This window comes from Corythoichthys intestinalis, chromosome 18 (assembly GCF_030265065.1).
Source record: "Corythoichthys intestinalis isolate RoL2023-P3 chromosome 18, ASM3026506v1, whole genome shotgun sequence".
Taxonomy (NCBI): Eukaryota; Metazoa; Chordata; class Actinopteri; order Syngnathiformes; family Syngnathidae; genus Corythoichthys; species Corythoichthys intestinalis.
Genome location: NC_080412.1, coordinates 40,930,925 through 40,946,401, shown reverse-complemented (window position 1 = coordinate 40,946,401; position 15,477 = coordinate 40,930,925). Strand labels below are relative to the sequence as shown.

At 39.7% G+C, this 15,477-nt stretch overlaps 1 protein-coding gene across 6 annotated transcripts in view; it reads left to right on the top strand.

Moving 5' to 3' along the window:
- LOC130906077 (gamma-aminobutyric acid receptor subunit beta-2-like) overlaps nucleotides 1–15,477 on the top strand; it is a 218,364-nt gene that overhangs the window by 121,554 nt on the left and 81,333 nt on the right. For all 6 annotated transcript variants that reach the window (XM_057819990.1, XM_057819987.1, XM_057819986.1 and 3 more), the window contains one exon: nucleotides 11,750–11,970. In XM_057819990.1, coding sequence (XP_057675973.1) covers nucleotides 11,765–11,970 — 206 coding nt within the window. In that variant the 5' untranslated portion in view covers nucleotides 11,750–11,764. The remainder of the gene's footprint in view (nucleotides 1–11,749; nucleotides 11,971–15,477) is intronic.

Sequence of the window (15,477 nt, the reverse complement as noted above, 5' to 3'; positions counted from 1 at the left end):
ATGACTACTACATAGTCTGTGGTGATCGTTTGGTGCCCCGATTTCTTGTCGAATTACAGCAGTCCATCTCGCTCTCCTCTTCGGTAATTCCAGCTCCAATAGCATATATTTAAAAATGCTACCGTTCACAAGTTCGTAGTTGAATCACGGCGATCTCGGCGAACCACCGTCTGTCACAATTCCTCCCTCTCTCGGCCTCTCCCGGGAGTGGAGCTGTCATCATCATTGTGGAACGCAAACTATATATGTTCGATATATGTCCATCAACGTACAAGTCAAGTTGTCTTCTCTTTTATAACAGCATTTCCCAGCTGTAAACAAACGAATAAAAACTTGTAACACTTGGATATATGCGGTGCATTCAAACACGATTAGCAACAGGCGGCTAGCAGCAGTAGCAGAAGCTAGTTGTTGTAAAAATGATTAAACTTCGTAATTACAATCATCATCGTAATATCAATAGCAAAGGCAACAAGTCGTTTCATGCGCCAGATTTTAGGTTTCGTATTTTTAGAGCACATTACCTTCCATAACAGCGGGGGCATGACTGCAGGAGCTGTCAGTTTTGTCCATCTCCTTATGACGAGTACGAGCACCCATGGTTTGGAAATCGACATGGTACGAAGCATGGAGGCCTTGGCTTGGTTCTCCACCCGCCTACATCAAAATAACATTCCCGGGATCTTGTATAAAGACCTTCCAACTTCTATTCCACCGCCATTGACTTCAATGGTAAACAGGCGGAAACGGAAGGGGAAGGAAGACATAAGGAAGTAAACCGGTACCTCGAAAACTTGTCTATACACAGGCGGCAATCTAGTCCACCAATTGGATCACGCGCTAGCACACCGGGTGCACCAATAAGAACCTCGCGTTGATGTGTCAATCACGGTGCCGCCGCCAGACCCCGGTTACACTACAATATTCTGACAGAATAGCCAACGACGTCATGCATTAAGAGAGACAATAGCTAATTAATGTGCCACCCTGTGGTCTGGGGTGTGAATTGCAACCTGTCAAAATGACTGACGGACTTCAGTTTTTTCCGTCACCGTTTTAAAAAAACGGTCAACGACGGAAAATTTCCGGTTAACGTGACCCCTGGTCTGACTATAAGTCGCAACCCACCAAATTTGACACGAAAACAGCATTTGTTCATAGATAATCCACAATGGACTACAAGGCGCAGTTGTCCTCACTGTATTATGAGATATTTGCACTAAAAGATATTAAACGGTAACACTTTATTTCACAGCGGCATCATATGACCCATTAGACCAAATGAACCACTAAGAAGCCTTGAACCAATTAGCTGCAAAGCTTCATTGCTTCCAGAAGCTTCATTTGGCCATCACTGCTCCCTTGGGGGAGACAGTCAACCTCTGCTGCCACCTGCTGTCAACACTGTTGTTGTCTAACATGCCTCCTAGCATGCATTGCACCGCTACAGATGTAAATAACAATCAACAGATGTAAATAACAATCAAAATTCATGTTCTGTGCTAATTATTTCTTCAGTTACTGTTTCAGTTTTTTCATTACATGCAAGTTATGGTATTTGGTAATAATTTATTTGACAGTGGCGCCGTAAGTCTGTCTTTAGACTATCATAATTATGACATGACACTGTCATGAGCATAAATGAATGCTTATAACAGATGCCATTTTGTATCATCTGGCAAATTATCTCACTTTTGAATGGATGTAAAAATCCCAGCTGGACATAAATGGAGTTAGAGATAATGTCGTTGATGCTCTTGATAATGTCATATCATAATTATGACAGTCATATGACCTCCACTGTCAAATTACGTGTTACCTATTAACCCCCCTGAAAATAATCAACAAATAAACAGACCAAATGGTGTTGAATGTACAAAAATATATTTGTTTCACTGAAAAAACATTTATCATTTAATAAAGACATAAAGGTCGCCTACAGAAAGCAGTGTGAAAATTGAACAAAAAATCTACTTCAAATACAAAAATATGTTACATAACAAGCGAATTAAATAGTGGTTCTGTGAGATCCAAATTGAATATTTTGTATGACTTCCATGGGCTTGAAGGACTGCATCCATGCAGTTCGGCAAGGATTCATACAATTTACTGATGAAGTCATCAGGAACATCAAAGAAAGCAATCTTGCATTCCTCCCAGAGTTCATCAACATTCTTGGGTTTCTTCTTCCATGCTTTCTCTTTCATCCTACCCCAGACATGCTCAATGATGTTCATGTCTGGTGACTGGGCTGGCCAGTCCTGGAGGATCTTGATCTTTTTCCACTGCAGCAGAGCTCCACGAGACCTGGTCACCTGAAGTCCTTGTGTCAACCAGAACAGTCTGTCGAATTATGTCTAGAAATGGCCTCCATGGTCGAATTAGTGCCCATAAACCAGCATTAAACAAAAGACAATTAAAAAACCGTGTGGCATTTGCCAAGGCCCACAGCCTGTCAAAAGGATGGACGCTGGAACAGTGGCAAAAGGTGGATTTTTCAGATGAATCTTCCATTGAATTACACCACAGTCGCTGCAGATATTGCAGGAGACCTACTGGAGCCCGCATGGATCCGAGATTCACTCAGAAAACACCCAGTATGGGGGTGTGCGAGAGATCTGCAGGGTAGAAGGCAACGTAAATAGTCTGGAATATCAACAAATCTTGGCTGCCTCTAACATTCCTAACCATGAAAAAGGGACAAATTCTGCAGCAGGATGGTGCTCTATCGCATACTTCAATCTCTACCTCAAAGTTCCTCAAGGCAAAGAAGATCAAGATCCTCCAGGACTGGCCAGCCCAGTCACCTGACATGAACGGGATGAAAGAGGAAGCATGGAAGACGAAACCCAAGAATGTTGATGAACTCTGGGAGGCATGCAAGACTGCTTTCTTTGATGTTCCTGATGACTTCATCAATAAATTGTATGAATCCTTGCCGAAGCCCATGGAAGTCATGCAAAATATTAAATTTGGATCTCACAGAACCACTACTTGATTCGCTTATGGTATGTAAGATATTTTTGTATTTGAAGTACATTTTTTGTTTAATTTTCACACTACTTTCTCTAGGCGACAAAACTTTTGTCTTGCCAAAATGTGACCTTTATGTCTTCATTAAATGATAAATCTTTTTCAGTGAAACAAATATATTTTTGTACATTCAGCATCATTTGGGAGGGTCTTAGCTTTCATATGAGCCATTTTTGAAACCAATTGAATAATTAAAAGTCAGGTTATTTGCAATTGTTTCTACAAAATGGATAAGCGACAAGACTTTTGTCAGGGACTGTAGTCCGAAAACTATGGTAATATGAAATAAAAATGCTTTCTGGTGTCATATACACTTTAAAATAGGCCATTCATTCAGGGTGCGCCTTATTACCTGATGCGGCTTATAGTGCGGCAAATACAGTACTATGAATAAAATATTTCTCTTCCATCTCTATGACATGGTTAGGAATGCTTTAACTCTGAAAATCAACCTAATTTAATTTGCTCGGACTATCTGTCACACGTGTATAATCAGTGCATCCAGTTTAAAGACTTAATTGCGAGCACGCGTCAGTAAACACTTGAGATTGTCTTTATTGAAGCGTACAGAGTATCTCTTTTAAAAATCACTTGATGGCGGAAAAAAAAAAAAAGAAAAAAATGTTCTTTACGCACACGTGCTGCATTCCACAGCATGCCAGAGTGAGGACTTATGTAACCGCCGACTGGAAATGGAAGTGTTGTGAAAGAAACACGTGCAGCTGAAAAGTTGGTGTGAAGTGGAACAAAAAAAAAATGGTTTCTCCAAATAATTTCTGATATTGCTGTCCAGTGACGCATCAAGTTTTCATTGGAATTGTTTTAATTACTCTGCTGTCATGCAACATTATATATAATTTCAAGAGACAGCTTTTACATAAGGCACAAGTATGACAAAATGTATCAAATTGGAAGTGGATAAAAATGGCTGCTACCCTCCTACTACTCCTCCGGGCGAAATACGAGTCCCTAAGGTGCTGTGAAATCTCTCATTTGTATCTAGTAGGTAGGAGTGGGAACCTCTTCGTACCTCACGATACGATACAAAGCTCACGATAGCGATGATCTGACGATATGGCGATGCAACGATTACCGATACATTGGTCAGGAAATCATTCTCGGATATTCTACAAACAACTAATTAAGAGAAAAACAAGCTTCTAGTGTGAATTGGAATTAGTTGATCACTAGTAGATGTCCAATCCATTTGAACTGGGAGGGTGGCAGCGAATGAAAATTCGTTCATTCGCTGCCATCCCTCCCACTTGACCCTCTATGGCTGTCAGTGGCAGTCAATGCCAGGCAATTAGGTAAATTTAGGCCATTTAAAGTGCGTACGACAGGAGAAAAAAAGTCTTAAATAGGATTATTATGTGAATTAGAATCATTTTGAGACGATTCGACTATATACAGCAATTTAGCAAAGCGCAGTTGACGAGAAATTTGTCTTTTAATCTGCCGGTTTGCCACGCCCAGGGCCGGCCCAGGCCATTTGGGGGCCCTAAGCAAAATAATGCCAAGGGGCCCATATTTTTGGCCCACCATTTCATCACAGTGTACTGTGAAACCCATACATGCAATCCAACCCATACATCCATATTTTGTATATTAATCAGATTTTGTTGCACTGCATTCTTCAAACTTTTCATCCCAAATGATTGTCAGTACTTACAGTAGATAGCGCCAAACCTTTTTCTAAAAGAGGAACAGAACAAAGTTAAGGAAGAACTTTTTTTTTTTTGTAAGCTTGTAATCAAGTATCAAAACTGACAAAAGTCAAATAAAGCAAACTGTAGTAATTAAAATAGAATATAAATTAAACAATTGCCAGATTGGGGGCCCCCAGTGGTCAGGTGCCCTAAGCAGCTGCATAGTCTGCGTATAGGCTGGGCCGGCCCTGGCCACGCCTACCATTATAGGGCTCTAGCGTCCCCAACAGGTGGATGACGTCAGCGGAGTCACGATTTAATCTGATTCAGTGTGCAGTCCATTGAGGGGGAATTATTCACAACCAGGAAAACGCGACAAAAAGAGCCGTAATAGGTCATTGTTTCAGTCTCTCTACTCTAATATTTTTACAGGATATTCTTTTTATCCAAATATTTTTCCACAATAGCTAAATAAATGGCATGGTCATGACAAATAACCGTCTTGTGCTAAATGGAATATGAAATAATTAAAATGAATTTATTCAGGACGACATGGCAAAATGACTCCATAATGGTCAAAACTGTCGACTTCACCTTTACTGTCGCACCTCCCGAACGATATTTTATGACACCTAAATCCGGCTTATGTCATTTCCCTTCCCCGGCTTCAGAGAATGTAAACAACTCAAGAGGCGTGACAGCTAGCCGACGTGCTAACCCGAACCGAGTGATGTTTCAAAGTGTTCGAAGCGGAAAATCACACATAACAAGCCCAGATCATTTCACATGACGACTGGGTTGTCGATTGTCTTTGCCGATCGGCAAAATTTACAGCTCGTTCCCCTGCTAATACGGACAGGGGAGCTCGCCGGGTAAGCAGCTGGACAATGACTGCTGAACAAACCGGCTGACGTCGGAGGAGTGTTTAGCTGCCAAATGGTCAACACGAATATGGCAAAATAATGCTTTACTACACGGCGAAGTCATAAACAGTGGAGGAGGGAGGCTGTAGTTGTTGTGCAGCTAACGTGCAGCTAATGTGTATGAGGAGAGCTTTTTATATGCCTATCCATGATCAAATGTAAGTAGTCCTTTATTTAAAGAAAGTTTGTAGTCGCTATATTCGCGGCTATTTTTAACACAAAGTTGCAATTTCTGATCGGGTGGAAAAATTGACAGAACACCGGGCACACCAAGAGGGCAAAACCCGAGTATAGTGCTCGCCCGGCGGGGGGATGTGCGACTAGCCGCCGGTCATCGGCGGAGTGGACAAGGAGCATGTCAGCCACAAAATGCAGGCCACCTCCGTATTAAAACGATCCCAGTATTTGACATAATACAAAACACGTTGTTTACTCACTTCCTCGTAAGTCCCATGGTCCCACAGTAGTAGGGCTTGTTTTGGCCAATATCCACCGGTGAATGGGAACCTTTTGAAACCCCAAAAAGGCTCACACGTACAGCAAGATTTTTCTGCAGCCGTTTGGCTGGCGTGATGCGAAAAATAAACGTATTAATCCGCAAAATCAGCTGAATCCTTAGTCCTTCTCATACAACAGTACGGCTGTATAGTGAAGAGGACGTCTTCCTCCGTACATGTCACAGTGCCCTCCTTCTCAACTCGAGACTGATGCCGGAAGTCACTCATTTTCATGGCGCGGGATTCAAAAAACTAAAATAATAAAGCGATCGCTTCCACACACATCCAAGCGGTCCATTTCATTCAGGAGCATAAAATACCACGTGTATTATGAAATAAACATGCTTTTTCATGTCACAGGCACTTTTAAGGTGTCAGTGGAACAGCACCAAACAAAAGTTCCAGCATCATCACCTTGTCTAATGCAGATTTTTGACTCTTGACACTTCGTCCAATGCAGATTCTTGACTCTTGACAAGGTGATGATGCTGGAACTTTTGTTTGGTGCCATTCCAGTGAGATTTACAAAGATGATTGCCTGAAGAATACATCAAAATTCCCTCAGTCCTTGATGATATAGGTGCACATATAAATGCACAAGTTTACATTGAAATTTTAGACAGCTTTCTTATCCCTTCAATTGAAAATATGTTTGTCATTTTCCAAGATGACAATGCATCATGCCACAGAGCTAAAACTGTTAAAGCATTCCTTGGCGAAAGACTCATCCAGTCAATGTCATGGCCTGCAAATAGCCCAGATCTCAACCCTATTGAAAACCTGTGGTGGAAATTGAAAAAAATGGTCCACAGCAACGCTCCGACCTGCAAGGATGATCTGGCAACTGCGATCAAAGAGAGTTGGCACCAAATTGTTGAAGAATACTCATCAAGTCCATGCCTCAGAGACTGCAAGCTGTCATAAAAGCCAGAGGTTGTGCTACTAAATACTAGAGATGTGTTTTGATTGTTATTTCTTTGTTTGTTTCTCATGATTCCATTTTTTTTTTCTCAGAATGGAGTGATTCCATATATATTTCCCTGCTCTTGCTCTATAAAAGTAACATTTACTGACCACCACAATGTTTCCTATTCGTTTCTTTTAGTGTTTCTGAATGCTAAAAAGTTGCACTTTTGAACTAATTCATTATTTTTTCAAGCTTTGTATCTGAGTTTTTTTCTACATGATAAAATGTCTGAGTGAGTGCTCGTCCGAGACTGGTGATTGTTTTTTTTTTTGCTAGGGGTTGTCTTATCGTGGAAGATTTTGATAACAACTTGTTGGTTCCTTTTTTTTTTTTTTTTTTTTTTTTAAAAAAAACATTGACACCTTTTTAAAATGATATCTCGATTCTTGGCAGGAGCATATTGATAACCTTTTGGGATACAAAAGTATCACGATATATCACCATTTCGATATTTTGTCACACCCCTACTAGTAGGCATGTTAAAAAATGCATGTTCTATTTGCCATGACGGGAAGTACGCATGTCTCTCATAGCCCGAAAAAAAGTTTTTGGAGACAGGAAGTTTATGTTGTCATTGATTGCATAAAAGCAGCTTTTTTTCTGAATGATCGTGGGGGCTGATGGTGTCCTAGATTTATCAGAACAGAGACAAAAAAGCAATTCTTCTGTTTGTTCATGAATTATTAACCGGTTATGACTTTGTATGTGTCTGTAGAAACTTTACAAAGTATCTATTCAAACAAAACTCAACAATTGCTCAAAATGAGATGAAATTTTGGCCCCGCATCACTTTCAGAAGTATTGACCGATAATTATTTGTTTTGTTTTCCTCAACAATGTTTTCTTCTTGTAGCGTTTTTTTTTTTTTTTTTTTGGTGCCTTATTTTGAGTGCTTGTGTTAGATTTTTTTCCCCCCTCCAGATCTCTACTGTCGGCTAATGTAGCATAAACTTGACGGGACTGTTTCTTTAATCAGAATTCAAAAAGCAATATTAAGTGTACAGTTGTGATTAAAACATGCATACGCCAGTATCGATTTTCCTGCCCTCTGGTGGCCACGATGTGCACACTTGTGTGAGCAACACAATGCCCATTGAAATGTTATGATGAACAAACTGTTACAGCTTTTACATTTAGGTAAAAAAAATGTTATGTATGCATATTTTCGTAAAATACAATATGGCTAGATTCACACCTGGCCCAGGCCCCCTAAGGCTGGGTTCATACTGTAGGTCTTAACGGATAATTCCGATTTTTTTGTCGTATGTTATTTTTGACATGCCTGTTCAGACTGACTTCGTCCATTGAGCCCGTTTAAGTAGTCCGACATGCGCTGAGCAAACTGAGCCGCATGCGCAGAAGCATCAAAACAAATGACTACACGTGCTGGATGTACATCATTCCAGGGTGATCATATTTTGTTTTGGGAGACTAAAAGATAAGATGAATGGCAGTTTTCGTCTGACAGTGTTGTTCTCGTCAACAATGATGACAACGAAAATATTTTGTCAACAAACACTTTTGTCATGATGATAACGAGACGATAACGAGCTAAAAACGTGTTTTAGAAGACTACAACATAACAAGATGAATGCCAGTTTTCGTCTGACGTGACGGGGCGCGGGGCCGATTAATAGGGGGCCTATCTCCGTCAAAGCTGATCGAGTGGAAACACAAAGAGTTGAAATTCTTGTGAATAATTGCTTAAATGCCTGAATTCTTTATAGATATGGACGTAAAACAGTCTCCAAAGCAAAAAAAAACAGGCAGTTAGCTCTTATTTTACGGAAATATGTCGAATGTGCTGCTCGTCTTTGTCACTTTTGCGCCGTTTTATCACAACAAAGAGCTTTTTCGTTGAAATTCTTGTGAATAAATACTTAAATCCCTGAATTCTTTATAGACATGGATGGAAAACTCTCGATTCTCGGTTAAAAGAAAAAAAACGGGCAGTTAGCATTTATTTTACGTAAATATGTCGAATCTGCTGCTAGTCTTTAAGCCATTGTTGCGGCCGCCTTATGAAAACAGAGAGCTTTTTACGTTGAAATGCTTGTGAATAAATGCTTAAATCCCTGAATTCTTTATAGATATGACTGTAAAACGGTCTCGATTATTGGTCAAAAGCAAAACAAAAATGGACAGTTAGCATTTATTTTACGTGAATATATCGAATGTGCTGCTAGTCCTTAGACGTGGATGGAAAACTGTCGATTCTCGGTTAAAAGAAAAAAAATGGGCAGTTAGCATTTATTTTACGTAAATATGTCGAATCTGCTGCTAGTCTTTGAGCCATTGTTGCGGCCGCCTAACCTCAACAAAGAGCTTCTTACGTTGAAAATCTTGTGAATAAATGCTTAAATCCCTGAATTCTTTATAGATATGGATGTAAAATAGCCTCCATTCTTGGTTATTAAAAGCAGAAGATAAAAAACGGGCAGTTAGTATTTATTTTACGTAAATATGTCAAATGTGCTGCTAGTCTTTAAGTCACTGTGGCGCCACCTAAGCAAATCCCTGAATTCTTTATAGATAGGATCATAAAACAGTCTTGATTCTTTGCTAAAAGAGCAAAGAACCGGGCAGTTAGCATTTACAGTATTTTACGTAAATATGTCGAATGTGCTGCGGCCGCCTTATAAAAACAAAGAGCTTTTTCCCTTAAAAACTTGTGAAGAATCTTTATAGATATGGACATAAAACAGTCTCCATTCTTGGATATTAAAAGCAGAAAAAAAAAAACGGGCAGTTAGAATTTATTTTACGTAAATATGTCGAATGTGCTGCTAGTTTTTAAGTCACTGTGGTGCCGCCTAACCACAACAAAGAGCTTTTTACGTTTAAATTCTTGTGAACAAATGCTTAAATCCCTGAATTTTTTTTCTAGATATTGATGTGAAACAGTCTCCATTCTTAGTTAAAAGCCAAAAAAATATGGGCAGTTAGCATTTATTTTATGTAAATACGTATATCAAATGGGCTGCTAGTCTTTAAGCCACTGTGGCGCCGCCTTACCACAACAAAGAGCTTCTTACGTTGAAAATCTTGTGAATAAAAGCTTAACAAAGAGCTTTTTCTGTTGAAAACTCTTGTGAATAAATGCTTAAATCCCAACATTCCTTATATATATATATATATATATGGACGTAAAACAGTCTCGATTCTTTGTTAAATGAGCAAAGAACCGGGCAGTTAGCATTTATTTTACGTTAATAAGTTGAATGTGCTGCGGCAGCCTTATGAAAACAAAGACCTTCTTCTATTGAAAACTCTTGTGAATAAATGCTTAACACTTGAAGTCCCATAGAATTCTTATACTCCTAATAGTCCCAAGCAATGGCCGATTTGGCCTCTACCCTGGAAAAACCCAGAGGTGGGCAAAATGACCCAAGTGCTTTTGAATTGGCAAGTTGTTGTCCGACAGACAAGAGCCATTCATATATGGGAATATTAGGAGTATTTGTCTTGTGGAAAGGTCGATTCGGCCGTTGCTGGGTTTTCTAGTGTTAAATCCCTAAATTCTTTATAGATATGGACGTAAAACAGTCTTGATTCTTTGTTAAAAGAGCAAAGAACCAGGCAGTTAGCATTTATTTAATGTAAATATGTAAAATGTGCTGCGGCAGCCTTATGAAAACAAAGAGCTTTTTCCGTTGAAAACTTGTTAATAAATGCTTAAATCTCTGAATTCTTTATAGATATGGACGTAAAACAGTCTCAATTCTTGGTTAAAAGCCCCCCCAAAAAAAACCCAAAAAAACGGTCAGTTAGCATTTACTTTGCGTAAATATTGCGAACTACGACGCCAATGCCGTAGTGGGTAATTTCTCCCATTGATTTTTTCACATTTCAAAATGCATGCATGGTACGAAAAATATAATACTTACCTTGAATCCTCGAACAAATCACTCCTGAGACAATCCTTCCTGTTTGTATGCGGTACAGCTTTCGTACTTTTTCTACCTAAATCCGGCGTAAGATTGCTACGTGCGTGTTTGAGAATAACTCCTCTTGATGTGGGAAGGCCCCGGAGATAACATTACGTTCCGTCATAGCATCCTATTTGCAGCAATCAACAATACTTCAAGATTTACTGTGTTCCCTAACTAAACTTGTTTGTTTTACTTTCTGCAGCAGTGGCAAAACAATTTATCATACCTTAATCACAAATCGATGTGAACCACTGAGGCCAAATAACCTTTTCAATCCTTGAAGCTCTTACAAATATGATTTATTTTGAGAATAGGCGACTGTTTTATCCTGAAGTTTTCTATGTCATGGAAGGGATATGTACTGTATGTCTTAATTACAAATACACCTTCATGTTTTCAGAGCTGTACAGTAAGGCATTTTTCGTGTCTTAACCTCACATACTGTAGCTACAAAGTGGGGGAATATTCTCAGGATTTGTTCTGACGGTTCTTTTTTTGTACTTGTGCTGTTAAGCTTGCATTTCAAGTGGGCTTCATCTAATATTGAAGGCCAGTGTGGTTCGAAAATGAAAGCTGGCGATGTAAAAGTATCCCAGAGCATAGCTCCTTGTAAAACGCTGGCTTTTAGGACTAACCGTCTTTCCTTTTTCTCTTTTTTCCTGCATCCATTCTTTATTCCATCCATCTCTTTCCACTTTGTGCCCTCCATTTTCTTCCTGTGCATCTTCCTTTTTTCTCTCAATTCCAGGACTACACTCTGACCATGTATTTCCAGCAGGCCTGGCGAGATAAGCGCTTGTCCTATTCGGAGATTCCCCTCAACCTGACCTTAGATAACCGCGTGGCAGACCAGCTGTGGGTGCCTGACACCTACTTCCTCAACGACAAGAAGTCTTTCGTCCACGGTGTCACTGTGAAAAACAGAATGATCCGTCTGCACCCAGACGGCACTGTGCTTTACGGTCTGAGGTGAGTTTTTAACTCAGCTGTTTTCTTGCCAGTTTTCTCATCTTGGGTTTAAAGTTTACCGTCAGGACTTTTGACTTTTTTGTTCTGCGGAATCAAAGCTTTGGATTATGTCTTTTTTTCTTGCACACCATCAGATTTAAAACTTAAATGTGCACTTCATAATGAGATTGACGGGACACTTCCCCCAGACACTGCGCCACGCCTTCAAGTAGTGGGCCGTTCAACACACTTCGCTTCAGTCGGTCGAAGTGGGTCGCAGCTATTCTCAAACACATGCAGAGATCCAATGCCGGATTTAGGTTGTAAAAGTACGAAAGTTGTACCGCATTCAAACATGAAGGATTGTCTCAGGAGTGATTTGTTTAAGGATTCAAGCATTTTGAAACGTTGTGAAAATAAATCAATGGGAGAAATGACCCACTAACGCGTCATAATTCGCAATATTTACGTAAAATCAAGAAGAAGATCGTTTTACGTTAAACCCCTAAATTCTTTATAGATATTAACCATTTATTCACAAGAACTTTCAACGTAAAAAGCTCTTTGTGGTGATAAGGTTGCGCTACAGTGGCTTAACGACTAGCAGCAAAGTTGACATTTTTAAATAAAATAAATGCTAACTGCCTGTTTTTTTTTGCTTTTAACCAAGAATCGAGACTGTTTTACATCCATATCTATAAAGAATTCCGGGATTTAAGCATCTATTCACAAGAATTTTCAATGTAAAAAGCTCTTTGTGGTTTAAAAGGCGGCGCCACAGTGGCTTAAAGACTAGCAGCACATTCGACATATTTACATAAATGCTAACTACCCGTTTTTTTTTTGCTTTTAACCAAGAATCGAGACTGTTTTACGTCCATATCGACGAAGAATTCAGGGAACTAAACATTTATTCACAATAATTTTCAACGTAAAAAGCTTTTTGTGGTGATGAGGCGGCACCACAGTGGCTTAAACACTAGCAGCAAATTTGACATATTTACGTAAAATAAATGCTAACTGCCTGTTTTTTTTTGCTTTTAACCAAGAATCGAGACTATTTTACATCCATATCTATAAAGAATTCTGGGATTCAAGCATCTATTCACAAGAATTTTCAACGTAAAAAGCTCTTTGTGGTTTAAAAGGCGGCGCCACAGTGGCTTAAAGACGAGCAGCACATTCGACATAATTACATAAAATAAATGCTAACTACCCGTTTTTTTTTTTTTTGTTTTTTGTTTTTTTTTGCTTTTAACCAAGAATCGGGACTGTTTTACGTCCATATCTACGAACAATTCATGGAGCTAACCATTTATTCACAATCATTTTCAACGTAAAAAGCTCTTTGTGGTGATGAGGCGGCACCACAGTGGCTTAAAGACTAGCAGCAAATTCGACAAATTTACAGTGGGGCAAGTAAGTATTTAGTCAACCACCAATTGTGCAAGTTCTCCTACTTGAAAAGATTAGACAGGCCTGTAATTGTCAACATGGATAAACCTCAACCATTAGAGACAGTATGTGGAAAAAAAACAAAACAGAAAATCACATTGTTCGATTTTTAAAGAATTTATTTCCAAATTAGAGTGGAAAATAAGTATTTGGTCACCTACTAACAAGCAAGATTTCTGGCTGTCAGAGAGGTCTAACTTCTTCTAACAAGGTCTAACGAGGCTGCACTCGTTACCTGTATTAATGGCACGTGTTTTAACTCATTATCGGTATAAAAGACACCTGTCCACAACTTCAGTCAGTCACACTCCAAACTCCACTATGGCCAAGACCAAAGAGCCGTCGAAGGACACCAGAGACAAAATTGTAGACCTGCACCAGGCTGGAAAGACTGAATCTGCAATAGGTAAAACGCTTGGTGTAAAGAAATCAACCATGGAAGCAATTATTAGAAAATGGAAGACATACAAGACCACTGATAATCGCCCTCGATCTGGGGCTCCATGCAAGATCTCAACCCGTGGCGTCAAAATGATAACAACGGTGAGCAAAAATCCCAGAACCACATGGGGCGACCTAGTGAATGACCTACAGAGCTTGGACCACATTAACAAAGGCTACTATCAGTAACACAATGCGCCGCCAGGGACTCAAATCCTCATCTGCCAGATGTTTCCCCCTGCTGAAGAAAGTACACGTCCAGGCCCGTCTGCGGTGTATGTGTTATGGTCAGATGAAACCAAAATAGAACTTTTTGGTAGAAACACAGGTTCTCGTGTTTGGAGGAGAAAGAATATTGAATTGCATTCGAAGAACACCATACCCACTGTGAAGCGTGGGGTGGGAACATCATGCTTTGGGGCTGTTTTTCTGCAAAGGGACCAGGGCGACGGATCTGTGTAAAGGAAAGAATGAATGGGGCCATGTATCGAGAGATTTTGAGTGAAAATCTCCTTCCATCAGCAAGGGCATTGAAGATGAGACGTGGCTGGGTCTTTCAGCATGACAATGATCCCAAACACACAGCCAGGGCAACAAAGGAGTGGCTTCGCAAGAAGCATTTCAAGGTCCTGGAGTGGCCTAGCCAGTCTCCAGATCTCAACCCCATAGAAAATCTGTGGAGGGAGTTGAAAGTCCGTGTTGACCAACGACAGCCACAAAACATCACTGCTATAGAGGTGATCTGCATGGAGGAATGGGCAAAAATTCCAGCAACAGTGTGTGAAAAGCTCGTGAAGGGTTACAGAAAACGTTTGGCCTCCGTTATTGCCAACAAAGGGTACATAACAAAGTATTGAGATGAATTTATGGTATTGACCAAATACTCATTTTCCACCATGATTTGCAAATAAATTATTTAAAAATCAAACAATGTGATTTGCTGGGGTTTGTCTTCCACATTCTGTCTCTCATGGTTGAGGTTTACCCATGTTGACACTTACAGGCCTCTCTAATATTTTCAAGTGGGAGAACTTTTAATTAGTGGTTGACTAAATACTTATTTGCCCCACTGTAGATTAATTTTTTGAGGCGTAATGAGTAATTAAATAACTTTTTCAAGTAATCTGTGACAACAGTGGATGCTGCTATAGCTACATTTATTTGTTCTTTTCAGTCTTGGCTGACTCTTAGCAAAATGACAGTCCAAACTTCATCAGGTCTCTAACGACTTTAAAACAATTGAGCTAATTGACTGACTTTCAATCTTACCGTTGACGGTGCACTTCACAAAGCGCTTTGATGTCTCATCAGTTCCTTTTGCAAAATAGGCCTCAGACGCCCGAACTCTATAAAAGCTTATTGAAAACCCTGACGGCTTAATGGCTATTATGGCAACGCATTGGCACTGCTGAGGGAGACTGGAATTAATGTTGAGGAAAAGAGTTGACACATATCATGTTGATCGTCAAAGTCGAACACTTTGCACTTACACTATTCTTGAACTATTTATGGCACCTATTTACATGCATTTACAACTGTAAATGCTGCTGAAATATCTTTTATGTATAAAAGAAAAAACACTTGATGGATTAAAAAAAAAACACACTCACACCTGCTGGTTATTAAGACAAC